At 46.6% G+C, this 26,223-nt stretch overlaps 1 protein-coding gene across 3 annotated transcripts; it reads right to left on the reverse strand.

Moving 5' to 3' along the window:
* Positions 1–3,261: 3,261 nt before the first annotated feature.
* Positions 3,262–25,893, reverse strand: cgnb (cingulin b). Of its 3 annotated transcripts, XM_079749089.1 has the most exons (22): positions 25,720–25,736; positions 25,164–25,269; positions 20,567–21,785; positions 20,369–20,469; positions 20,213–20,282; positions 17,342–17,457; positions 16,919–17,051; positions 15,325–15,537; positions 12,607–12,734; positions 12,169–12,195; positions 11,586–11,700; positions 10,806–11,006; positions 10,494–10,592; positions 9,162–9,419; positions 8,621–8,791; positions 7,462–7,623; positions 6,682–6,771; positions 5,836–5,919; positions 5,346–5,464; positions 4,928–5,036; positions 4,426–4,589; positions 3,262–3,377 (listed from the first exon to the last, which is right to left on the reverse strand). In XM_079749089.1, the coding sequence occupies exons 3-22, from the start codon at positions 21,752–21,754 to the stop codon at positions 3,275–3,277; spliced, it is 3,651 nt and encodes a 1,216-aa protein (XP_079605215.1). In that variant the 5' UTR covers positions 21,755–21,785; positions 25,164–25,269; positions 25,720–25,736; the 3' UTR covers positions 3,262–3,274. The 3 variants fall into 3 exon arrangements, with proteins under 3 accessions (XP_079605215.1, XP_079605216.1, XP_079605217.1); XM_079749090.1 differs by lacking the exons at positions 25,164–25,269; positions 25,720–25,736 and adding an exon at positions 25,838–25,893; XM_079749091.1 differs by lacking the exon at positions 12,169–12,195 and having other exon boundaries at positions 25,720–25,735.
* Between the last annotated feature and the right edge of the window lie 330 nt (positions 25,894–26,223).

Below are 26,223 nucleotides of genomic sequence, written 5' to 3' on the forward strand. Positions count from 1 at the left end.
CATGGTATGTTCACAGGGGTCTGTGCAAGTGCCGTAAAACATCCCGCAATGGCATTTGTGCTGTCATAAAAAGTTGTGATAGCAGAACTGCTATCATAACTCACAACCTGCTTATGCCGGTTCTCATCGACCTGCTATAAATGTTCTCACGCACACGGTTGATCTTATCCAGCAGATTTATTTTAACCTTAAGCAAACAGTAAGGCTAAAATTACCAACAATGTCAATTTTTTATCCTGATTGATGCCATGTAATTACGCTTGCATGCAATTGTCAGTAGGTGTGTTTCCTGTACACATTAAGATCAACATGCACTCATCTCGATACACAGTATGAGTAAAGCTGGTACACTGAACTCCAGCTTTGTGGAAAGCAGAAGCAACACGTATGGATGACTGGGGTAGGTGACATGATAATAGCCTGATGTCTGCAGCAATTACCCTAAACTCAGAGATTAAGGAGCCCTGGCAGTACACTCACTCAGGCAGGGCTAAGGTCACACACGACTCTTGTCCTCTGAAGATAATCAGCCATGCACCTCAAGGCAAGGGGACGATAACAGCATCCTGACATCTCTATACGTGTCTGTAGCCATGTGGGCTTTCCTGCAGCAGAGTAGGGCACTCCATCATATGTACATCAATGTTCAATAACGCAATTATTAAGAAAATGAAAAAAAACAATTATAAAGTGGTTTTAGTATGTGTTTTTAATAAGCATGATTCACCCCAAGCATTCCATCTGCTTTTTGACACATTGAATGCTTGACTAAAGTTGTTTTAGTATGTGTTTTTAATAAGCCTGGTTCCCTCCAAGCTTTCAATCTGCTATTTGGCACATTTAATGTTTGAAGAGTAAGCAATCTTCAAGCAATCTTTAAGCAATCTTCATGCCCCAACTCCCGTCTAGAGTTCGGGCATGTCACTGATCCAAAGTCATTCCCAGGGAGGGGAAGAGAGAGAGAGGGTGAGACAGAGATTGGAACAGACAGATGTGATGTCACTGGTCACGCCCAGGACACACCAGGTGTCCATCACGTGGTTACGACCAGACATGTCGTAACCCAGGAGAGAACAGAGACCTCCATTCGTTTTCAAAGAAAATGTATGCATACAAGTACAATTTGTGATTACAATTTTTAAACAGAATATTATCGAAACTATTTATTTCCTTTTTCCCTTCAAAAGCATTACACGTACAAAAAGCCATGGGGGTTGACCTCAGTAATCTCAAGTATTAGTCGGGGGGACAAAAACAACATTCTCCACCATCTTCTGCATCATCTCCATCTGTCTTAGCTCTCAAGAGAGCGACGCTGCCAGTTAGCAGTGATGGAGAATGCTATGTGCACGGCAAGACAAGTCCAGTCCTATCTGCTCCGCAGTTTAGATGTGTGGATCCATAATACACGAGGCACCCATCATACAAAAACCTTACTAAACTACTACTAAATTATTAGGAATAATTGAAGGGGCCGACTTGTGTGCCATACATCATTATTGATTAATGTGCATTTTACATATTTTGTGATAATCTAGTGGGTAGATTAGAAGAGAAGTAAAAATACAAAAAGAGTCAAACTAGGCCTGCCGTTGAGGACATTGTAACTATCACTGTTGTCAAATCAAATTAAAGAAGTGTACACAATGTAAAATACACAGCAACTTATATTTTCTTATATTTGGAAAACAAAGTGAAAGAAATGTCATATTTACACCATGTCCAAAATTTATTTGAAATATATAAATCTGGTATAACAGCTTTGGAAAAATCGTACCAAGCATTGAACCACATGTCACCAATTGTCAACAGCACATTGTGAACATTGATGCATACTCAATACTAATTTTGAGATGCAGTAAAAATACATTTTAAAGTGACACATTTAAAGGTAATATTCTCATGAGAAATGCATTCAGCGATCGACTAATAACACACAGAAGGCATATGCAACAACATCAAACAAAAGACAAAAACAACAAAACATGTGTAGCCTATAGTATCCACACTTCAAACAGGAATGTTTATTCCACTTCAAAACTTGGCATTCACACAAATGACTAAAATGATGAACGAGAATGAAATCCTTTCAAAAGCAACATCACAAAGACAACACCAAAACAGACAACACTGAACATCAAAGGCATAAAGCTCAAAACAACATCTACAATTAACTCATAATCATGTTTAAGGCTTTTGAGTGAAAACATGCACACAGGCTAGTATTATAAACAGAAAAACATATCTCACCACACTCATTTCCGTCAGTTTATAAAAAAGCTTCTGAAAAACTTATTCGAAAATACGGCTACATGAAATCTGGGGCGTTCGCACCTTTGATTGTCTTCAATACAGGGTTTGAATAGTCAAAATGTAAAAAAGAAAGGCTCAGTTAAAAATGCATCACCACCGTCACTGTCAGGTGTACAAAACAAGCTTAGATCTAAACTCCTGATTTACATTGAAAACCAATACTATTGTGTTCCTTCACCTGGCTACAACAATGTACACAACGTATCATGCGGAGGCTAACAGCAATCTAAACACAAATGTACTTGGGTATTTTGATTCATGAGCAGTACAAGTTTCCAACTCATGCAGGAACTAGGCTAATATTCTGAATGATTTCTGTAGTCAAGTAAAAATACAAAATAAAGCATGCAGAATGCTACGTTAGTATAGAGTACCATGGCTATATGGAGTAAAAATGCATTCATGTCGATTTGAAGCAATGCACACCAAACCCCGTACTTCCAAATGTACACCATATGTCTGTTCTTCAGCAATCGCTCAGAAAAACATGTATTCATTACATTGAATCGCTAAAACCAGTGAGAAGAATGTGTATTCATTTAACATCGCTGATAGCTGATACCTTTGAGCTGAAAACAAACAGTGTTAAAACATCAGTGTACGGTGCCAAGAATACATCATTACAGCCTTTCTACTGTTGAAGTATGCCTTTGCTTGCAGTTCAGTGTGTCGTTGTTGCAGTGCTGTACACAGCGTCCTTCACTTGATCCAACTTCCGTCATATAACCATATACTCCTTGAGCCCTGAGGTGCCTCTTTAACAATCTACTACAAATAGGAGTCTTTTGAGACTTAAAAATAGAATACGTATTATATGTGCATTTCGATTTGTATTACAAATCTTAATATATCTATATTTTACCTGTCCCCCCTTCATCTCCTTCCTTATAAAAAAGTCATAAATACTCCTATATCCAATTTTACCTTTCTCCCTCCCTCCCTCCCTCCCTCCCTCCCTCCATCAGTTGTTGTTCTGTAGGTGGATCTCGGTGAGGATGTCTTCGTCTTCTGAGCTGAGGTTCACCGAGCTCAGAGCCAAAGCCCGTGAATGTTGGACCTTGCGCCTTCACGGACCAAAAGAACCATACGGTAATTTAGACACAATTCCTCATTATCTGTTATTCATTTGGTTTTAATTATTGATTGAGGTTTATTTGTTTTTATTTCATGAAAACATAGGAGGTTACTATAAAAGGTTTACAGTTCCACCTACAGGTAGCTAACCCAGTTAGGGATTGAAGTTAGTACAGCGCGCCATCTGGTGGAAGTTATATGTATTGATCTTCACATTAAATGTGAATGGATCAAACAGCTCAATTTAACTCAGTTGAATTGAACACATACTATACTCACTATTTAGAACAAGTGATATTTTTAGATGTGTGCAAGGTGCCCTGAAACATCATGTCATGCTGTGAGTGTGATATTAAACTTTCAGTTTATATTGGTCAAAGCTATAGATTGAGTTTAATTAGTTAGAAATGCTATAGCCATCCATCCACTATTTGTGAGTTAAATGCTCTGTGAGAAGATCTGTTTAGAGTTGACTAAGTCGGCCAATTTAGGGAATTCCATAATTCTGACCCTCTTCCCTGACTGGTTGGGGGAAATCAACCATGGATGCGTAAAATGCAATCATTCTGAATAGCTGGCAAATGTTGGGGGAGAGCTAAATCTTGGTCTTCTAGTTCTCTTTTTGGCTGTCTCTCTTTAGAACTCCAGAATCTTACCTACAGCCGCCTTAATGTTCTCTATATAATCGCTTGTCCTTGCCCTTGATTCTGGCAAGAACAAAGGGTTCTAGCCTCAGATCTCTTTCTAAATGGGCCACCGATCTCAAAGTACGCTGGCATGCCTTGCATTTTGTAGACTTGAGAAAATATATTGCTTGCCTGAAAAAAAATGATAATTGGTTTTCATTAGAATGTCGTATTTTATGTTACTGGGGGTTAATTTTGTGAAGTACTACCAGGTAGTCTATAGTTACCTCTCTCACTTTCTCATAAGACTCTCTGTGATTCACGTCATGTCCGACAACCCCTCCATAGCTGCCCTAGCATCACGCCCCTGGGGGCTCAGTGCTGAACCAAGGTGTTGTCTGTTTGGCCTTACTTGAGCTCCGCCTCCAGCGCCGTCACCTTGGCCTGCAGGGCTTCCCTCTGTTCCTGCTGCTCCTCCAGCTCCCGCAGGCCCTTCCTCCTCACGCCCTCCAGACGCTCCACCTCACACTCACTCTCATCCACCTGCCGCTTCAACGCCTTCACGCGCAGGGACAGCTGCCCGGGGGAGGGGGAGGGGGAAGGGGAGGGGGAGGGGGAGGGGGAGAGGGAAAGGGAGAGGGAGAGAGAGAGAGAGAGAGAGAGGTCAGAGTGCAACAAGAGAAAGTTCCAGAACGAGTGAGGGTCTTAAGGTTAGGAGCACAGTGTGGCAGGAGGTTAACCGTCTAGCCAGCATGTATGTATGTATTGCAGCCAAGGGGTGGAGATCAAGTCTTTTCCATTTTGGCTTCATCAGACCAGGGAGGACGGGCCTTCTATGCACCTATACTAAATCAGACTCAAAAGGCAAACGTATTTACAATATCGATTTCGCTTTCCATGAACGTTTGTTCTACCTGATCCTTCTGCTCTGCGGACTGGTTCCTCTCCTGGTCTAGGGTGGCGTTCAGGTCCTTCAGCCTCCTCTCCATGCGTCTCTGGGAGGCCATGATGGTGACCTTCTCCCTGCACACATCCACACAACACACATGAGCACATACACAACCCACGCACTACAAGTACCAATGATATCGGTGGCAACAGGCCAGCTGTAGAGCCTGTTTTTATAGCAAGTATTTGCTATTGAGTCATTTAGCACACTGTTTTATCCAAAGATCAAACCCCAGTACCTTAAGGCTGGGAGTCTAGTATTGTAGACATTGTACTGTACAGCCACCCGTCGTATATCGCCATTCTTCACATATCCTACATTTTCCTATCCATCTTTTTTTTTTATATTACAATTGATTTCAATGCAGTTTTCTTCTTTTCTACCTCTCCTCACTGAGCAGCGTCTCCTCCAGCTCCTGGACCTTCTTCTCCAGCACAGCGATGCCAGCGGAGGGCCGCGACGGGGTCTCCATGTCGGCCACACGGGACTTGAGCTCCTTCAGCTGGAGGGAGAAGGACAGAGGCAGAGCATCAGTGTAACAACGGGGCAGGGATAGTCCCTGTGTCCCATCGACTGGTCGGCTGGGTTCCGTCTGTCGGTTGGGTTACAGTGAATACAACTCGACCGCCATTTATTAAAGATTTTTTGTGTGAGCAATGTGTGGTGCCTTTTATTATTCAGCTCAATTTAAATATTTTGAATTTAATTTTAATAAAAAGAAATTCTCCTCGGAACTCCCTTTGCTTGGTCCAAGGTGGCAGTTCGTTAAGACATGCGAGATGACATTCAAATGACACAAGGCAACCAACGCTGTTAGCAAAGTGCAAGGGTCTGCGTGCGGTATGTAAACAAAGATGTCGGCGGGAGCCCCACCTGTCTCTCCATGGAGCTCTTGTCCATCTCCAGGTCGTGTCGGGCCGAGCGCTCCTGCATCAGCTCAGAGCGGAGCTGTTCCACCTGATGGGGAGAGGGGAGGGAGGGAGGGGGGAAGAGAGGGGAGGGAGGGAAGAGAGGGGAGGGAGGGAAGAGAGGGGAGAGAGGGGAGGGGGGAGGGGGGAAGAGAGGGGAGACAGGGGAGAAGGGGAAGAGAGGGAAGAGAGGGGAGGGAGGGGAGAGAGGGGAGAGAGGGGAGGGAGGGAAGAGAGGGGAGGGAGGGGAGAGAGGGGAGGGAGGGAGGGGGGAAGAGAGGGGAGACAGGGGAGAAGGGGAAGAGAGGGGAGGGAGGGGAGAGAGGGGAGGGAGGGGAGAGAGGGGAGACAGGGGAGAAGGGGAAGAGAGGGAAGAGAGGGGAGGGAGGGGAGAGAGGGGAGGGAGGGGAGGGAGGGGAGAGAGGGGAGGGAGGGAAGAGAGGGGAGGGAGGGGAGAGAGGGGAGGGAGGGAGGGGGGAAGAGAGGGGAGACAGGGGAGAAGGGGAAGAGAGGGGAGGGAGGGGAGAGAGGGGAGGGAGGGGAGAGAGGGGAGAGAGGGGAGGGAGGGAAGAGAGGGGAGGGAGGGGAGAGAGGGAAGAGAGGGGAGGGAGGGGAGAGAGGGGAGGGAGGGGAGGGGTGTCAGGGAATCAACTGCAACCCAAGCACATCACGCATAGGAGTGGCTGGTAAAATAGGTCACAGTGCTATTGTTTGACTCTGTGACACAGTAGCCCTACTTCCTGCTCGCTTTGCATGCCTCTCCACGTGACGAAGGGTGTGTGTGTCTGTCTGCCTGTGTGTGTGTGTGTACCTGTTCTCTGCTTCGGGCGATTCGGTCATTGAGAAGCTCCACGTTGCTCTTCTCTTCGTCCAGCTCAATCCCAAGTGACTTGAGTTTATCCTGCAATACGCACACAAACAAACACACATACACTTTAATGAACAGTTCAGCGACATCTACTTATGTTTCCTCCACAACTTTAAAAGACAGAAAGCAAAGTAGTTGGCAAAGAATAGAGTTAATGAGCGTGAGAAAGGGATACCACCATAACACCAGTTGACAGAAGAGCAGCCCATGGAAAACATGAAATGCTAATATTGACAGAGGGAGCTTAGGGTTAAGGTTATAAACGATCCAAATAACTTACTCCGATGAGATAAGGAGTACTCTGGGTATTTCTGATGTTGAACTTCCACCTTTCTGCACACCAGATACCCGGAACACAGCTGCGAGGTGCCCGCCACTCATCATGTCCCGCATACCCCATGCTGCCCTAACCCCATTTGACCTTTGACCTTTGAGTGCGTGTGTGTGTGTGTGTGTGTGTGTGTGTGTGTGTGTGTGTGTGTGTGTGTGTGTGTGTGTGTGTGTGTGTGTGTGTGTGTGTGTGTGTGTGTGTGTGTGTGTGTGTGTGTGTGTGTGTGTGTGATGCTGACTGACCTTCAGGCTCTGGACCTCCAGGGAGCTGTGTGTTCATGCGTATATATGTATGTGTGCGTGCGTGCGTGCGTGTGGGACTGACCTCCAGGCTGCGTGTGCATGCGTGTGGGACTGACCTCCAGGCTGCGTGTGCGTGCGTGTGGGACTGACCTCCAGGCTGCGGACCTCCCGGGAGCGGTCTGTGTAGGTGCTCCTCTCTGCCTCCAGCTCCTCCTCCATGTGTTTGAGGCGCCCGTTGAGCAGGTCCCGCTCCAGCAGGGCCCCGTCCCGCTCCTCGCCAGCTGCCAGCAGGTCCTTCTTCAGGCGGGAGATCTACGCCGGGGCAATAACAAAATGCGGCATGAATAACGTTTCCCCAATTTGCTGTCTTGTTTTAAATTATATTAATAATTTAAAACAAGTCTATGTGTGTGCGTGTGCGTGAGCGTGTGTGAGCGTGTGTGTGTGTGTGTGTGTGTGTGTGTGTGTGTGTGTGTGTGTGTGTGTGTGTGTGTGTGTGTGTGTGTGTGTGTGTGTGTGTGTGGTGTGGTTAGGGATAGAGATCTTTGCTGGCAATGTCCAAATGGCCCAGATGGGTTTCAATTATCTGCAAAAGACTAAAATAAATATATGTTCTTTTGCAACTGCAAGGACAAGCTGGCTATGATTAGCACCATTCTTCATAGTGGAAGGCAAACGCATGCAAACTGCTGATGTCTCCAAAGAAAATAAACTGCTCTACATTTCGTTTTAAGACCAAGTTTTATGCTCTGCCAAATTTGAAGTTTCCCTGTTGGCTTAAAAGTTAATTCATGTTCTCTGGGAATGTCTGCTATTAAGTCAAGACAAACAGCAAGTCTGGATTCTAGAGCATACAGATTTGAAACAGAATAAACAAAAGAACTGCAATCATATTTATGATGTAACCCGAAATTCCTGTCTGGGATTTATTAAGTACCATTCTTTCTTATCTTAACCTTGATGACAAGGTATTAGGGTTTCTATTTGTTCTGAAAAGCATGTAAGCGGTTGAGTCCCACAGAACTGTATTACTACATCTTCCTACATCACAACATCATCATCCTCGCCCTTCTTATTATCAACATCATCATCAGCATTATCCCCATCCTCCTCCTCCTCATCACCATTACCATTAGCATCATCACTATCCTCATCACCAATCCCATCATTACCATAATTACCATCACCATCATCCTCATCATAGCCATCAACATCATCCCCGCCATCATCATGACCATCACCGCCATCATCTTCATCACAATCATCATCGCCCCCACCACTGCATCATGCCCCCCCACTCGGTCCTCACCTCATCCTGCTGGGCCTTGAGGCTGGTCTGGCTCCTCTGCAGCTCTGCCAGCCGGTCCTTGCTGCTGCGCTGGGCCTCCAGCAGCTCCTTCCTGGAGCGGTCCCGGTACTCCTCCAGCTGGGTCTGCAGGCCCATCACAGACTGCCGGGAGTCGCCCATCATCGACTCCATCTGGAGCGCCCGAAGGAGCACGGAGAGGAGGAGAGGGAGGCAAAGGGTGGGTGAGAGGGAAATAGAATAGAATATAGATGTCCCACTCACCGTCTGCGCATTGCACCTCACTAGTAGGTCAGTCTAGACCGAGAATCATTAGGCGGTCTGTGCTTAAATCCAGCATTGACGAGACCTTTCGGAAAATTGTTCCTCATAAACGTGTAATCAAAAGTCTAAAGCTTACAAAATCCCTCAATCTCCTGCTTCCCCAAAATTAGACAACACTGTTTATACAAGTCCACACACACACACACACACACACACACACACACACACACACACACACACACACACACACACACACACACACACACACACACACACACACCTCCTTGTTGATCTTGTCCAGGGCGCGGTCCAGGAGCCTCTTCTGCTCCTCCAGCTCGATCTTCCCCCGCCGCAGTGCCTCCCTCTCCTGGTCCCGCTCCTCCAGCCGCCGGCCCAGCTCATCCTTCTCCTTGCCCAGCCGGGCCGCTCCCCGCCGGGCCTCCTCCAGCTGGGTCTTCAGGGCGCGGTTGTCGTCCTCCAGGGCCTCCAGGGCCTCCTCCGCCCCGGGGTTGAGGGGCAGGGTGGACGAGCGCCTGGTCTGGGGGCCGGGGGAGACAGAGGTTCAGTCCCTGAACTGGATTCAACAGTCTCCGTCATGAGGGAGTTTCGCTGCCCTCCGCGATGCAAGCATTGGTGGCAACGCAAACCAAAGGGTTGGTTTTCACCGACGCTGGAAACATCGACGTGGGTTTGAGTCAGGAAATAAGTGAAGCAGCACTCTGGGTTCTGGTTGGACCTGGCAATGCCGTCATACTCGGATGACAAAATTGACATGAACTCTCGTAAAGCATTGAGGATTTTGTGAGGCTAATAAGAGTATCGAATGTTTTTCAATGTCACCAAAGGTGCTGCAGATAAGATTCAAGAGCTAGTATTTGAATTTAATTTGTTCAAAATGGCACAGCCATCGTAAGTGTAATAGCATTAATAGTATCATCATATTAGAGTGAAATGTGCTGAGAAAGTATCCGTTTTGATTTAACAGGGCCTGCCTCTGTAAACAGACCAAACCGGGTCATCTCGGAGCCATCATGGAATGTTTTCCCTGATTGGTTCAGGTATTCCATCTGGGCTGTCAATCAGAGGGGCGGGAAATGCAACACGACTCAATGGTGGCGAAAGGAAGGGAGGGAGGGAGCAGAGAGGGAGAGGACTTTGGTTTTTGGTTGCTTATTTTCAAAATCTCCCTCTCATCTGCTCTTTTCTGTTCTCTCTCACTCAAATCTTACCCATAGCAGCTTTAAGTATCATTCAACGTATGCCAGGGTACATATTTAGACTCTTTTTCTGCTACCCTGAGCACAGCAACAGCCTCTCCTAATCCACTGAAACCAATAGGATTCTCCACGTGCGGCCGCCTACACAACACATTCAAATACATCCTCTCTGTACAATACATTCCCTTTTCATATACATTCAGTCTGTGTGTTTGCCTTTAACTCACAAGGCCTATACAGACATGAATATGGTGCGCTGCCTTGCCTCAGGGTTGGAGTTAATGGACTGGTGAATGTTTGATGTGCGTGGGACGGCCTGGGACGGCCTTTCCTTGTGTTTTGCATACAGTACACAGCACACAGAGACACAGACACAGAGTGTTTACGGCTAGTACCATGCGAGACAGCCGCTCTCGGAGTCTGGCGTTGGCCTCCTGGAGCTCCTGGGCCGACTCCTGTTCCAGCGCGGGTCTCGCTGAAGACCCCGCTAGCGACTGACAGAATCAGGGTGGGAAAAAGAGCAGGAGGGATGTGAGAGGGACGGGATGGATTGGAGTTAAACCAGTGCATATAATGTAAGGCGACAACCGCCCTTCCATCAAAAATAGACAACAAATCACAGGGTTGAAGAGACAAAAAACAAACAAATTGTTGCTGATCGCCTAGATCCCTATCAGGCGGTATTCTTTGTCCACACAATGCCGTACCTCTTTTGCCTTTTCCAGTTCAGCCTTGTCGCTCTGTGATTGGTCCCTCAGCCTGCTAATCTCAGACCGCAGCCCGGCCTCCGTCTCCTCGCCAGCCTTCCTCAGGGCCTGGAGCTCGGCGCACTTCTGCTCCAACTCTGCCTTTTGTTTGTCCAACTCAGCACGAGTCCGCTTCAGATCGTCATGGCAACGCTGAGCGGCCTTTGGGTAGGTAATCAGATGAATAAAATGTGGAAGGACGGGAATATGCTTAAGCACACAACAAAGCTTGTTATATGGGCCGCGCGTGTGTCTGTGTGTGTGTGTGTGTGTGTGTGCGCGTGTGTGTGTGTGTATAAACCAGGCAATTTTACAGACACAATGATAAAGAGAAACAGTGTTACAGAAGTGAATTGAAAAAGAGAGAGTGAGACAGAGAGCGAGACAGAGAAAGAGAGAGCGAGAGCGAGAGCGAGACAGAGAGAGAGCGAGTGCGAGACAGACAGGGAGATGGAGACAGAGAGGGGATGGACTAATCTTCAGACAGGGAAAATCAGTGCTGCACTAATACATGGACGAATAGAGACGTGGAATTAGAATATAAATAGCTGATGAATATGTATGACCGGCTGCAATGATAAAGAGCGGTGCAAAAAATAAATAAATACCATCGGCAATTTTTTGAAAAACATGAAAGGGAAGCCATACAACTGAGGAGAGCAGATAAGCCCCTCGCATTCAAGCCAACCTGACAACCCATAATCTCTGCGCAAGGGCATGGCGCACGCCAGGGATCCTCACCTCAAATTGCTCACCATCCACACCGGGCGTCTGACTCTTCATGGAGGACACAGAGTCCTGCAGCTCCCTCAACTCTCCCTGAAGCTCCTCTCTCCCCCGGCGACACCGCTGCAGCCTGAGGTGGGGAGGGAAGGGTCGAGTGGTGAGATGAAGACGATAGAGCCCTGAGAGACAAAGCCCGCAAACACACTCACAAAGACAAGGCGAGACACACAAACCACGATTTCACTATTTTCAGGGGGATTGGATGAGAATTAACGAATTTGCAGCACAATTGATTGGGTGTGTTGCTATAGCGACATCACCATTGGATTTCAAATTCAAAAAGATCAGTCGATATGGGGTTATTGAATCAATAGCACCTTGATTTATAGGAAAATAATAAACAAAAATGTAGAGTCAAATCAATTCAACAAAATCAATAGACAAAATCCATAAACAATTGATCAGAATCATTGACATCATTTAACACACAGACAAGTTATATTAATTGAAAGCGATCCTATTCCGATAAGCCAAAGGGTTTTTCGTCACATTACATCACAACTCAACTAAACTCAAACCACAGGTTGTATTCTCTCACATTCGACTGTTGTCCTTCCTTTGAGTCCTGAGGATCAAAGGTTAAGTCAAAATATTAAAAATGAAAAAAGAACCCACTTAAGTAAATTATGCGGAAACAAAAATGTATCACATTATAAGGTTAATATTGATTTTATCCTGATATATTTTAAGGTTACCAGAAAGTTGGTAAACAAAATTGTAACATATTATAAGGTTAATATTGATTTTATCCTGATATATTTTAAGGTTACCAGAAAGTTGGTAAACAAAATTGTAACATATTATAAGATTAATATTGATTTTATCCTGATATATTTAAAGGTTACCAGAAAAACTATTTGAAACCTTCAAAAAGTATGTGAAACGTGTCGACACGTTTCACATACCGGCCTAGCATTGCGGCTAGGCTAACGCCTTGACACAGCAACAGAATGCTAACAGCTAGCGGGGGACTCACTCTAGCTGCGAGGCCTCCAGCTGGGTCTTCCAGGTGTCCCCCTGGTCCCTGCAGCTGTCCAGCTCATGCCCCAGTGACACCATGGAGGCGTTCACCCTCTGCCTCTCCTCCTCGATGTCTTCCTGGGACTGACACACGCACACACATTATGAGGCCATTATGAAGTGATTTTGAATTGAGATAATGTTCCATTTAAAGAAAATTAAGTTGGAAACATGAATACGTTTCAGTAAACAAGAGTACTCAGATAGCCTTTCCTCACTAGGGATAATGAATAGATGAATATTAGATATTTTTTGGGTTGAATATCATTTAATATTATAATATCAAGATAAATCATTATTATAATTATATAATACTGATACCAGTGGAGTCCTACCAGCTACCAACTGATTCCTAGATACTTTGTCCTGTTGTGTTTTTCCTAAATCTACCCGGGCATCACTTGTATTTGCTCCAATATTTATCGTTTTTCTCTTGGATTGTGCTCAGCCTCACATGGAAGTCACTTTGGATCAAAGTGTCTGCCAAACAACTAAACGCAAACAAATCCCGGATAAACATTCAGAACTCCCCGCTTCCACAGTAGGGTATCTGAGGCTCCTAGCAATACAGTATGCTGCTGCTGCAGCAAGCCCCACGCATATCTAACATCAATCATGGAGGATTTTAATGCATGCGATGCTGAGCCGACTGTTTAACGTCACATACACTCAGTGCTGACACAAGCGGACTTATGGGTAAAGATGAAGATACCCATAAGATAAAGCCTCTAGAGTTCTGGTTGTAATATAGTGTCCAAGGTAGGGCACTATATTCCTTTTTAGACATTGGGACACGGAGCTCATGCTGGGCCGTGGTACTCATTTAACAGGTTTAAGTTCTCAGGTGGAACAAGACTGCGTGAGAGGTTGAACTTCCAGGTTCAAACAAATAACAGCCCCACTTGGAGTCAACAACCTGGGTCGCGTTAATCAGCACCAGCAACTCATTAATTAGTGAGATTAGCTTGCCTCCGTGGAGGAGCAACAAACCCAGCAGGGGGGCTTTTACTTTGTCAAGCAGAAGGTGCTCACCTTTACCTACAGGGCACTATTCCCACCGTCTAAGTCCTCATCACAACCAGACACACTTCTTCATCAATAAAAGACGACATGCAAATTTTTGAAAAGCCGAAATTGAATACACAATGGAATGAAACATTATGACTCAATCAGCATGGCGAGGGGAGGCTGTTAGAATTTGTTTTTACTACCACAGACACAAATAAATGTCAAAATATAACTCCTTTCTTCGAATATGTGTTGTATTTTCTTATACGGCTGCCACCTGTCCTCGAACTCTGTGATCCAAAAATAGACTGCCTGTGGCACCTGCGATACTTTATCAAAAAACCCTGTTGAACACCAGCTACCACCACCAGAATATCACCACATAGCAACCGGTTGCTACCCTTTGTGTATTCTCCTGTACATCTTAAGCCCTCCCAGCTTTGCATATGTGAATATTCTACAGGCTATCGGCGTTTAAACACTGCAGTTTCGGCCCTGGAGTCACTGTTTGCACACACTTCAGGTTGGAAGTTTTATTGACACTATATAGGACTAGGCAACCTGGAAGAAGTATGTGAGAGGCATTCGGGTAGGACTTAAAGAAGATGCATACAAGACCATAAAAAGAACTATGTTCAACTCCAGCCTCCTCCTCTGACTCATTCCATCAGTTGAGTTTGCTACTTGACTTTCAAGTATAACCAGGCAATTGAACAATACCATATCTTAAAGTTCTGAGTCAATTTACGAAATATACGTATTCTAGTCTTCACAGTCGGAGACTGAGTAACAACTGAATGGGGTATATATGGAGGAATAGGGATAGTTAACGCCAATTTCATTATGTTCTGCAATTCAGGGTCTGGGGTAGGTTGGGTGATACTAGGCTCGGTGTACATCTTCACTGAGCCAATCAATATCTTGTAGGCGGGACATAAACAAATAGAAGGAAGAAACTTGTAGCACCTATAGTTATGAGCCGATATTCCAGTTCTACACGTTGTCACCTTGAATTTGATATGCGGTATTGTTGTTTTATCTGGGACGGCCCAGAACTGAACAAAGACACGACCAGAGACGACGTATTCTTTCTCATCTGTTGTCTCCTTAGTGTCTTCTGAGCTTGTTGACACTGAAGCAACAGAAGCTGTGAGCTTTTGTTCCTCCTGCATTGGTTTACTCATACAAATCCTCCCTTTACTAGGACTTACACTTCACTCATTTTAACAGAGGCTCTCATCCAAAGCAGCTTCTGTTGCATTCAGATACCATTAAAAGAGCAGGTAGGGGATAAAGAGTGAATATGTATACGTGTCATTGAGGAGCAAGTAGGGGTATAAACAGTGAATCTGTATAAATGTCACTCTGGAGCTAGTCGGGGGATAAACAGTGACTTTGTATACATGTCATTGAGACGAAAGTAGGGGGGATAAACACAGACTTTGTAAACATGTCATTAAGGAGCAAGTAGGGGGGATAAACACAGACTTAAAGGGGAGCAGTTAAAGGGGATTAGGGCCTCTTGCCCTAGGATGCTTACCGGTCTGGCTGTGTACACTGGGAATAAAGCCCAGTACCTTTTATGGGACATGGGAGTTGACCCCCACCCGTAGCCTACTAGCCTAGCCTCTGAGCTACCTTGTGGCCAGCCTGTCCTCTCCCCTACCTGCGAGACCTCCTCCATGGTTCTCCTGAGGACCTCCATGTCCTGGCTGTACTGCTCTCTCAGGTTCTCCACCTCCTCGTCGTGGGACTCCACCTCCTCCTTCAGCGCGCCCTTCAGGGCGGTCAGCTCCCGCTCCCGCTGGTGCAGCGTCTCCTCCTGCCGCTGCCGCAGCATGGCCGCCTCCACCAGCTCGGCCTGCAGCGTCGCCACGTCCTGGGGAGGGGGAGGGAGGGGGAGAGGGAGAGAGGGAGGGGGAGAGAGGGAGAGAGGGGGTGAGGGAGAGAGCGAGAGAGGGAGGGGGAGAGAGGGAGAGAGGGGGAGAGGGAGAGAGGGAGGGGGAGAGAGGGGGAGAGGGAGAGAGGGAGAGGGAGAGAGGGAGAGAGAGAGAGAGAGAGAGAGGGAGAGAGGTAGAGAGAGAGAGGGGGAGAGAGGGAGAGAGAGAGAGAGGGGGAGAGAGGGGGAGAGGGAGGGAGAGAGGGGGAGAGGGAGAGGGAGAGAGGGAGAGAGGGGGAGAGGGAGAGAGGGAGGGGGAGAGAGGGAGAGAGGGGGAGAGAGGGAGAGAGAGGGAGGGGGAGAGAGGGAGAGAGGGGGAGAGGGAGAGAGGGGGAGAGGGAGAGAGAGAGAGAGAGAGAGAGGGAGGGGGAGAGAGGGGGAGAGGGAGAGAGGGAGAGAGAGGGAGCGGGAGAGAGGGAGAGAGAGGGAGGGGGAGAGAGGGAGAGAGGGAGAGAGAGAGAGACACACAAACAGACAGACAGACCGACAGAGAGTTATTAGGGGGTCTTTTTTTACCTTATGTAAAGGTGTGTTGGGTTTAAGGTTGAAGAGTTATCATGCGAGTGTTCTTTGTTAGAAATGCCATAGCCGATCCGTCAGCTATTGGTGTGTGAAATGCGCTGTGAGAATATCTGCTTCTGCATGAGCCAAACTAGATTTTAGGCCACTGCCTGCCACTTTTCTAAACAAACAGGGCATCTCTCCCCTGATTTATTCGGGGGGTCCATCTTACCTGTCAATCATAGATAATTGAATGCAACAATGGCTGAGTAACTCAGGAGGGAGGGAGCAGAGAAAGAGGATGTGTTTTTCATACTCTCTCTATTTTACAATTCTTCAATCTAAACTAAAGCATCTTTATTTAATTAAAAATTGTTTGATGACAGTATAAAGTAACAGTTTACAATAGTACAAACAGCAGTACAGGAGCAGGAGATTATATCCCTCCCAAGATTAGTGGCACGAGCACACATCGTTTTGTGTGAAAAGATTGCAGAAGCATTGTGACTATGTAAATAATGTTGGACATAATGTCAAAACGATTTGTGTGTATGGCTTCAGCTGGGGTTTCTGTTTTGAATACTGGGGTTGTATTGAATGTGTGTGTGTGCGTGTGCGTGTGCGTGTGCGCGCGTGTGTGTTTGTTAAAGCAATGTCAGTCCTTTCTTGGGTCAGTCTGTCAAGATGCAATGCGCAGATTTTTGCATAAAGGCATGCGTGTGTCTTTATGTGCGTGTGCGTGCGTGCAACTGTACGTGCCTGCGCGTGTGTACATACATCCGCATCACTGTGTGTGCGTACGTGTGTGCGCCGTCAATACCGTTTGCAGTGAGTCGCTGTAGGGGGAGCCTTCTGAAACCCTCCTCAGCTCTTCCTGCAGCTCAGCCAGTTGGTCTTCCTGCTGACGCACGGTGGATTCTGAAGCCTCCCTGGCCATTCGCCCCTCTGCTAGTCTGCGCGCCGGGAGACACATCGCACGCCAGCATCAGCTCATGTCAGGGCCGCGCCCCGTTATCGAGTGGATGAGTGCCGGTACTTGATTGCGGGGGGGGGGGGGGGGGGGGGGGGGGGGGGGGGGTTTGCGAGTGATCCGGGTATGGGGCGTGATTTATAAATTGGGCTTAATCGTCGTCCCGCACACACGCTCCACATGCGCCCACCCACACACACACACACACACACACACACATATACAGACACGCATACAAGCGCACAGATGCGTAAAAGATGTATATCTGCTCACTCATCATGGGCTTCTCTCAGCTCCGCCTTGAGTCGGTTTAGCTGATCCCGAAGCTCCTTGGCCTCGTTTAGATGCTCGTCACCGTCCTTGTTTGGATTTCCCATTGATCCTCGGAACTAGAAACACACACACACACATACAAACAAGCAGAGACGTACACACACACACACCACACACACGAAAAAGTGAGACCGAGAGGGGGAGGACAGAAGTTACATCGGGAAGAATCTTCCACAAACTATGGCGTCAAGCACAGCAGATGGTGTGTCTGGATCTTAAGAACTATATATATCACTGTATATCAACCCCAAACTTTGTTCTTATACGCCAAAAGCTACTTCTACGTCTCCAAAGTTTCTGAAAGTTACAAAAAAGTACTTTATAGGCCCTGTCAGCATGCTCTGCCGTCAACAACTCTTTACAGACGGGTTTACTGTACAACTGCAGAGCTGCCGGGCTGGCGCCCCCACTGTGTTTTCAATACTTAGCCTCTCTGTACGTTCCCTGCATAGGAGAACACAAGGGAAGCAACAGAAGGAGAAGAGACAGGCTGTACAGCCCTCCTACACACTTCTCCGGAAGGAAAGAGAGAGCGAGAGAGCGAGCGCGAGAGAGAGAGAGCGAAAGACAGAGAGACAGACAGAGAGACAGACAGAGAGACGAAGAGAGACAGAGAGTCAGACAGAGACAGAGGGCCTAAGGGGAGGAGGGTTCACGATTTCCGTTGCATTTCTTATCAGCAGTAGATGGGGAGAAGAGGCTTGCACACATTTCTTCCGTTTGATTGGCCCTCGCTATAACAGCTGGCAGATAACTCCCCATTGTGGAGCCCGTTTCATGTACTCTGCGCTCCAGCGAAGAGATAATGAGCAGCAGCCTTTTCTCTAATGCCATCCAACAACACTGAGCCCTGGATCGAGCCCTTGGTGTAAATTGCTTCAGCTTTGTACTCAAGGTCTCGAGCAGTTGTTAAAAAAGAAAGATGCCATGAAATCTTTGCCATGATTTAAACTAAGTAGGCCTATCCAATTTGTCTGAGGGTGATGTCAAAATAGGCACACCCAGACAAGATAACAAACCTAACAAGTACAAAGATGAAAGAGGATAAGTTAACCCTGGTTCTAGGAGAACTTCTTGTTACAAGTTTCAAATACTGTAAAGATTTTATGAAAAATTAGGCGTTAACATAACAGGTCACACTCCCTTATGCAGAGTCTAAACCAATTTAAAACAACCACTTTGGACATACATTTTATCCGGAAGTAGCAGACTTACAGAGAATTTCCCCAGTTTAAAGACTTCTTATATTCAAAGTCTTCTAAATCAACATAGTTTGAGACCATCTCGATCCTTAGCGTCACACAGCGCTATCGGGAGCTAACACTGCACCGCTACATCAGAATATGCTCAACCCAGCAACTCACAACAACCCCGCTCAAGAATCAAAGGGGGGCTTAACAGAGATAAGAATCTTCACCCCCACCCCTTTAAACTCCTTGATAGCTAGGATGTGTTGACATGAGCTTAGCTCAACCTAACGTTATATTTGATAGGCAACCTTAGAAAACGACACATCATCATTCAGTGAGCTGTAATGCAAACTCTCCTATCACTAAGACCCTGGACTTCACACCAACTATTCTAACTTCTTTACCAAATCCCATTGTGTTGTTATTGATTCAGGCAAATTATTAGGTAAATTCTGTATACACAATACCCATGTTGATGTTTTCACTGTTTCAACTTTAATGGACTGCTTTTATTTGTCAGGGGAGCCACCACCGGGCTACGGCCATGTCCAAGGTGACCCCCTCTTCACTAACACACACACACACACACACACACACACACACACACACACACACACACACACACACACACACACACACACACACACACACACACACACACACACACACACACACACACACACACACACACACGCCACTTAAAAGTCACCGAATACACACCACTAACAAAAGGAAACCGTAGCAACCCCGGAGGAAACACATGGCGGCCCTCAAGGCCGGACCCCTGCTCCCTGAAACGGAGCTCATCCCGGACAGGCGGCTAGCCCCACCAGCTGCTACCAGGTTACAACCTCCGCTCAATTATGGATGAATATCAATGACTGTGCTTTTAACACGCCGGGCCTGGTGTAATCAGCTCCCCTCCCCTCAGGTGCATGCGTTGCCAAGAGACAAAACGAGGAGAGCGAGCCACGAGTTGGTCATTAAGCTCTCGTGAGAGGCGATGCAATAAGGACTCATAAACACTCCCGGTGCTTAATGCGAGGGCAATGTAGACGCCTTGCATTATGGGAAGGCGAGAACTCAATGAAATCCCTTGGGTATGGAAATGTATGCAGATTTACTATCAGGGCGAGGAGCTACTGGTTACGTTTGGGCCTTCTTCTGTTGCATTTAGGGGGGAGAAGGTTTTTGGATGAGGCGTCGGAGGAGAACGTGCGGCCAAGTAATCAGCACCCTTGTTGCATTTAGGCGGCGGATGTTTTGCATTCCCAAAGAGAATCCTTAAAATGGCGTTTCATGTGCTTATGAAACCCGACTGCATTGACAGCAGTGACAACCAAAGATATAAAGCATTCGGTCCAAAGAATGTCACTGAAGATTCCCTTTCTAGGCAAAGCATAAATATAGTCAGACTATTTTAGTACTGCTTAATATGTGTGTTGTGAAAGTTAGAAAGCATTTCTTTCTTCACAGTTTCCATCCAGTGCTGGGATACTATTACAGGTCAGATTAAATATGCACTACGTCATTTGCTTTTCCTCATGACCTACATCCTGCAGATCTGACTTACTTATGTATACTTACATAGTATTGAATATATATGACTATAGCTTGATACCTTCAAAGGGTTGGTCTTTGCATAGATGAGGTTGACCTTTCTTTTGATGGACGCTTCACTCGCACTTGACCTGAGAGGCAGAAGTAAAGAAAAAAGTTTTGGAAAATACAAACTGAAAATATCACGCTTGTCAACTACCAAGTGTCCTCATCTTACCCGTCTTTGAGGATGTTGTATATGGCTTGCTTTGCCTGTTCGTCCTCATCACTGGACACGTCTAAGCTTCGACTCTGGTGCCTTAATGGAGCCGGCGTTTCCTTTGAAGAGGGAACATGTTATGAGTCTCTACAGCCCAATTAGTAGCAGCAGAAGAGAAATTAGTTCAAAGTGCCGCTCTACTATTTTAATACCTACAGGCTTTTTTGGTATGGTTGGATGAGGGGTGTCCTTGGCAACCGAGCTCCGCGACGACTTGAAGCCTGGCCTGGAGGTGGGGAGTGCCATCGCCGTGGTGACAGAGGCGGCGCTCGTTCCCGGGCCAACACTCGCCGAGCCGGGTGACGCCGACATTTTTGAGGGGGCCGATCGAGGCGTGGGGGTACTAGCGTAGGGGTTGACGGCATCAAACGTGGGAGAGGCTGGCAGTGGAAGGGCTACCACGGCCTCTTTCCGAGCATCCAGACTCCTGGATCGTTTGCGTTCGTCAAACCTCAGCCGCTGCCGGGCCCCTGCGCGGCCCCGGGTCTGCGTGGAGGCCCCGGGGCCGCTGCTGTTGAACTTGCTGATCAGCTTGTTGATGGGGGCCAGTGACTCGGTGTCTATGGCCGGGGCCCGCTCCTCCTCCTCAGCCAGCGCCGAGGAAGACGAAGATGGAGAGGGTGGAGGAGGAAGGCCTTCTGGGAAAGACTCCAGGGGGAAGTTCTGCATGATTGTCTTCCCGCTGTGGCGCCCCAGCGATCCGGCTGAGGTGAACCCGTTCTGCTTGACCGACCTCGACCCCACCCCGTTTCGGTTCACGGGTTTCAGTCCGGCCTCGTTAAACTCGTCCCCACTATCCCACTCGGGTTTTTTCCCCGTTCCACCGCTGGTCACCGTTTTGGGTAGGGGGTCCGCCTTCGGAGCGACTCCTCTCTCGCCGTCCCCCACCTGGCCCACTGCTTGTCCATCCCCGGGTGGTCTCTTCAGGGGACTCCCAAAGATCTCCCCCTCTACTTCCTCCGCCGGTGACACAGAGGAGCTCCTTGTGTTTCCAACGGGGGCGTACGGTTTCGGAAACCCAGGCGGTTTGGGGTCTCGGCCCAAGGAGTTGTACCTGGAGCCTGGCACAGGGCTCAGACTCGGACTCTGAGGCATGGTCTGCGCCTTCAGCTGAACGCCGTACGAGTCCCCCTTCTCGCCATCTTTGAGGACCAGGTAGGGCTGCCCGGAGATCCCCTGGACGCGCACCGCCACCCCGTACTTGTTGGAAGGGGGCGTGGCGGCGGCGGCGGCGGCGCGGCTCTTCTCGGGGATCCCACCGCCCGTGTCGTGCAGGTCGTTGATGAAGCGGATCTGGACGCCGTAGTCCACCAGTGGCTTCTTGTCTGTGGAGAGCGCGCTCATGTTCACTTTGCTTGGTTTCTCCCCGGCCGACCTGCACAGAAAGAGAAGGGCCATAAGGGTCGCAAATTCAAATCAGCTGACTCCAATAAAGCGGGTTAAGGGAACAGCGTGTACAACACAGGCAGAGAGGAGTGAAGTGAGTCCTCTCTGAGCCCGGTTTTGAGTTTTTATCTGGGCTCTGTAGGGAAACTTCAATATAAAAAGGACTAAATGAACGACTACAGAAAATACCTTGAAAACAAACAATCCCAACTGCTTTAGTAGGCTTTGTTATGCAGCAGACATTTTATATTTATGTAGAGCCATTTTGCAGCTATTAACTTGTCATCCCCTACAATATACGATCAACCATTGAGACACAATAGCTAGACTTCGACAGCTTTAAAGTCTCTATTTCGTCTGCTCGTCTTTCCCTAGGTTCATAAAATGTACTACTAAAAAGGAGTACTTCCCTTTACTGAAAAGGAGTACTTCCATAACTCAGTATGGGTTACTGCTATAAATGTTGGTACTATTTAAACCCCAATTATTTCCCCACAATAGGTATTCATTCCATAGCAGATATGCCACTGGGACAATAAGGTTTTTTTCTTTGTGCGGTTGGGTCCTACTAGGGGTGTGTGTGTGTGTGTGTGTGTGTGTGTGTGTGTGTGTGTGTGTGTGTGTGTGTGTGTGTGTGTGTGCATTTGAGAGAGCGAAAGCGAGAGCAAGTGCAAGTGCGAGAATAAAAAATAATAAAAGTCTCTTGAAACAGAGGGAGTATATATAGGCATCTCACCGCACAACAATGTGACAAATGTGTGGTTTAATACCCGGTTTTCCCTGTTGGGATTGCAGCAGTCATTTAAGGATAATGAAAGTTGATAGTGGCATATCAGGGCCCGGATCAAAATGTTGTTAGCACTAACAACAACCTTCCTCTGACATAGGGGACCCCGTCCGAGATGTTTATTGCCTTTAAAAACACGAAAACAACTGGAACTGTGGGTTTTCTGTGTTCCAAATAAGCCTTTTACGTTATCACAATCCGCGGGGCACTGCAGACCTTGTCCGGACAGCATCAGCCCAGAGTTGCCCGAGTTGTTATGAGCGAGTCCTGCTTTGAAAAGGAACACACAGAACCGTGCAAAGGTGGATACTCCTGCTTTTGTCCAGGACCCGTGGAGCATTAAACACTAGGGGCTATGTGAGGAATGCCCCCAGCCTGGCACCCCCCATCCCCCCACGCCCCTATCCTTGCCTGCCACAAAATGTCCCCGCCGGTCTCCAGACATCAGAAGAGGCTAACTGGGGAGGACAGTGTTTACTTTGAGCTGAGCAAGTATGCACACACGGAGCGACGTGTGCACACGCACACACACCCCCCTATTGATGCTTTGTCCACGTGGAACGGTGAATACCTACCATCGTGTTTACACCATATCCTAAAGGAAATAAGTATATGACAGCACAGAGGAAAAGAAAAATAAAAACCTTAACATAATTAGAAATTAAAATGTGAACCAACAAGTAATTTGTCAAATAGGCCATGTATTTTTGTTATATAGTTAACAATCAGCAGAATCCCTTGCAGGAAGACCATGTTTGCTTTAATTCCTAACCTCAGCCCCACTTTCTATACAAGGCTAAACCGCACAACAACTCTGTGGGAACTCGCTGTGTGTTTGTCAGGAGGTACTGAGCGCAGGTGCATTAAACACTAACTAGCTCCGACTTCTGGTTACAGTGTAACCTTGGAGGGCCGTGGCAAGTGGTGTTACACACAATTAAATCATCAAATGAGTGTTGATGAGTGCCCACTCACTTGTAATCATTCAGCCTGGAATGTCTGGCATTCTTCCTCCAATGCCATCCAGGCTACCGCGTGGTTATGAATGCACTTATGAAGAGTAACATATGAGGGCAAAGCTGTACAACCAGAGGAGTGGGATGGTGTGTCCTGTCTACGTAACATATGGGTTGAGGTGTGTAGGGCTGTGCTGAGGAGGCTGAACGTTCAGCGTGTCGAAAGCTTGCTCATAACAAAATGATTTAAAACGAATTGTAACTCAATCAGGATCCTCCATCCGAAAGTAAAGAGAAGCCTTACAACTCTTTACACCAGACACAGGGGTCATATTAAACACCTTGACACACCAGCCTTTTGGCTCATGTTAGTCAGCAGTGCTAACCAGGTGGAACGATCCCCAACATCAACACAGGGGAAATTCCAACGGGAGAAATGCAGCTCAGGTGGCTGAATGTGCATCGCTCAGGTTAAAGTATTACCTGAGCCAACACAAGCTGCCGGCGCTATAGCAGCTGTAAAATAACCTATCGAAACGGTAGCGGTGGCTTGTGTTTCCCCCGTAATTATTAGCTCGCCTCTTGACACAAGGACGGGCCTTGTGGAGGGAGGAAGACAGGAATGCCACCAAACAAGACTGTCGCTATTGTTGCGTTTCCCTTTCGCTCTGTCTACACCCTTATTTCACTTCATTATCTTGTCCCCTCTCGTTAGTTATTGTGACTGGCCATCAATCGCATGCATTGTCGGTGTTTTCAAACGTAATCATTTCCAGGGGGAATTTCACACTTGACAGGTTTCCTGTAAAGGTGGGTTGAGTTTAGGGGAGTTAGTAAATTAGAGGTGTGATTATAGGACTGCAAATGATTGGGCGCTTGAAAGAAAGAAAGAAAATGTATTCTCATTTTTTTCTGTATATCTCATTTTGATATATTTAACTAGAATAAATTAATCATAAAACCATAGGAAATATGTCAATATATATTTATTTAGTTGTATTCTAGATATTTTTAAATTCATCATTAATTGTAATGACTGAGCCATGGTATGGAAGGTTAATTTGGGGCATAAAATAAAAAAAAGCCCATAAAAAAAGCAAAATGACTGGTCGACTTATAGGCCATACACCTCAAGATGAACTGTTTGGATTCAAGACATGTCCCTAAGCATTGTTTTGGATGCTATTGTTCTAATTAGTGCCTGTTTTGTAGCAGGTTGTTTGGGACATAAACAGGTTCTTTGCCAATCAAGTAGCCCCGAAACCCTGCCCAGGGGGCACATTTTGATTTATATCACACATTGTGATTTATATATTTTTAAAAAACCTTTCTTATGAATAGATACGATTCAGAAACTGTTCATGGCTGATTATGCTGTAACGATGCTAAACACGTCAAGCTTCAAGTCGATAGACAGGTAACCAAACCATGCCATTAGGATAGAGATGAATGCGAAATTGCATTATGAACAGGTCTACCTGGTGCTTATGGTAAAAAAAAAAAGGAAAGACGCGATAGTAAACGTGTATTCTGCCTTTAAGCTAACAAAATGTCTTGGTCAGAAAAGAAAATAAGACCACATGGAGCAGCAGTGTCTCTGGTGAATAAATTGCGTCACACCCACCTAGCCGGTCAGTCAGTATCGCTGTGTCTCGAAACCAGCCTGTGTACATGAAACCATCCGACCCCAGATCAGCAGAAACGACCGACAGGGATGCCGCACCATTCACCTGTGAAACGTGAAGACGTGACCGCGTCCTATTTACAGCCTTCACTCATATCCTCTTTACTACTGTCAGATCCAATTATAGGCGCCAGGCTAACACACTGTGTGTGTGAATGGTACATCCCGATCATGATAGCGAGGAGACAAAGGGGCATTCTCCGCACTGTATCCTTACTATCGAGACAAGGAAGAGCGGAGTAAAGTGAGGTAAAACAGCCGATGCAGCGATTAAGCCACAGGTGTACCCATTGCTTATCCAGACGTAATAAACGCTCGTTGTTGAAAACGCAGACTGCGCGAAATACAGATGGCATTCAAGGTTACTGGTATACACGCCAAGCCTAGATAACCCCTCAAAATCCCAACCGATGGGGTAAATGATCTAATAACTATCAAAAATATACACTATTCAAACAGCTGGGTTAAGCCAACAAGATATTTGATTATACTACACCTGCAAGGTTAAGTCATACGCCAATACAATTCACGGGATCTGTCGTCACTCTACTGGAGGGTAACGGTGCGTATTGCGGAGGCTATTCGTAGTTTTAGAAGAAAAAAAATGTACCTACTTCAGTGGAGATCTGAGAACATTTCCCCGTGTAAACAGTGCAACCTGTTGCCTGTATGTCGGATACGTTTCGTCCCGCCTCAGCACCAAACCCATTGGTAGACTGCATGGCCGAGCCACGCCCACTTTGAGCCTTTTCCAGTCTGTCGCCATCATCATCATCATCATACTTGAAAAATTCATGGATGATTTCCATATTGTTTCTTTTAATTAACTACCCTATACCGATTTTAAATAGACTTAATAATCGAACTCAAGTCATTTGTAGTCTCTTAAGTTTGCCATTCAGTTTCACAAGATTTTTTTTACCCATGTCACCTACTATTACCCTTCTTTTTGATACATAACATTAAAAAATATATATGGTACATTCAGTTTTTAATAGTG

Source organism: Pollachius pollachius (assembly GCF_949987615.1).
Source record: "Pollachius pollachius genome assembly, chromosome: 13".
NCBI classification, from domain to species: domain Eukaryota; kingdom Metazoa; phylum Chordata; class Actinopteri; order Gadiformes; family Gadidae; genus Pollachius; species Pollachius pollachius.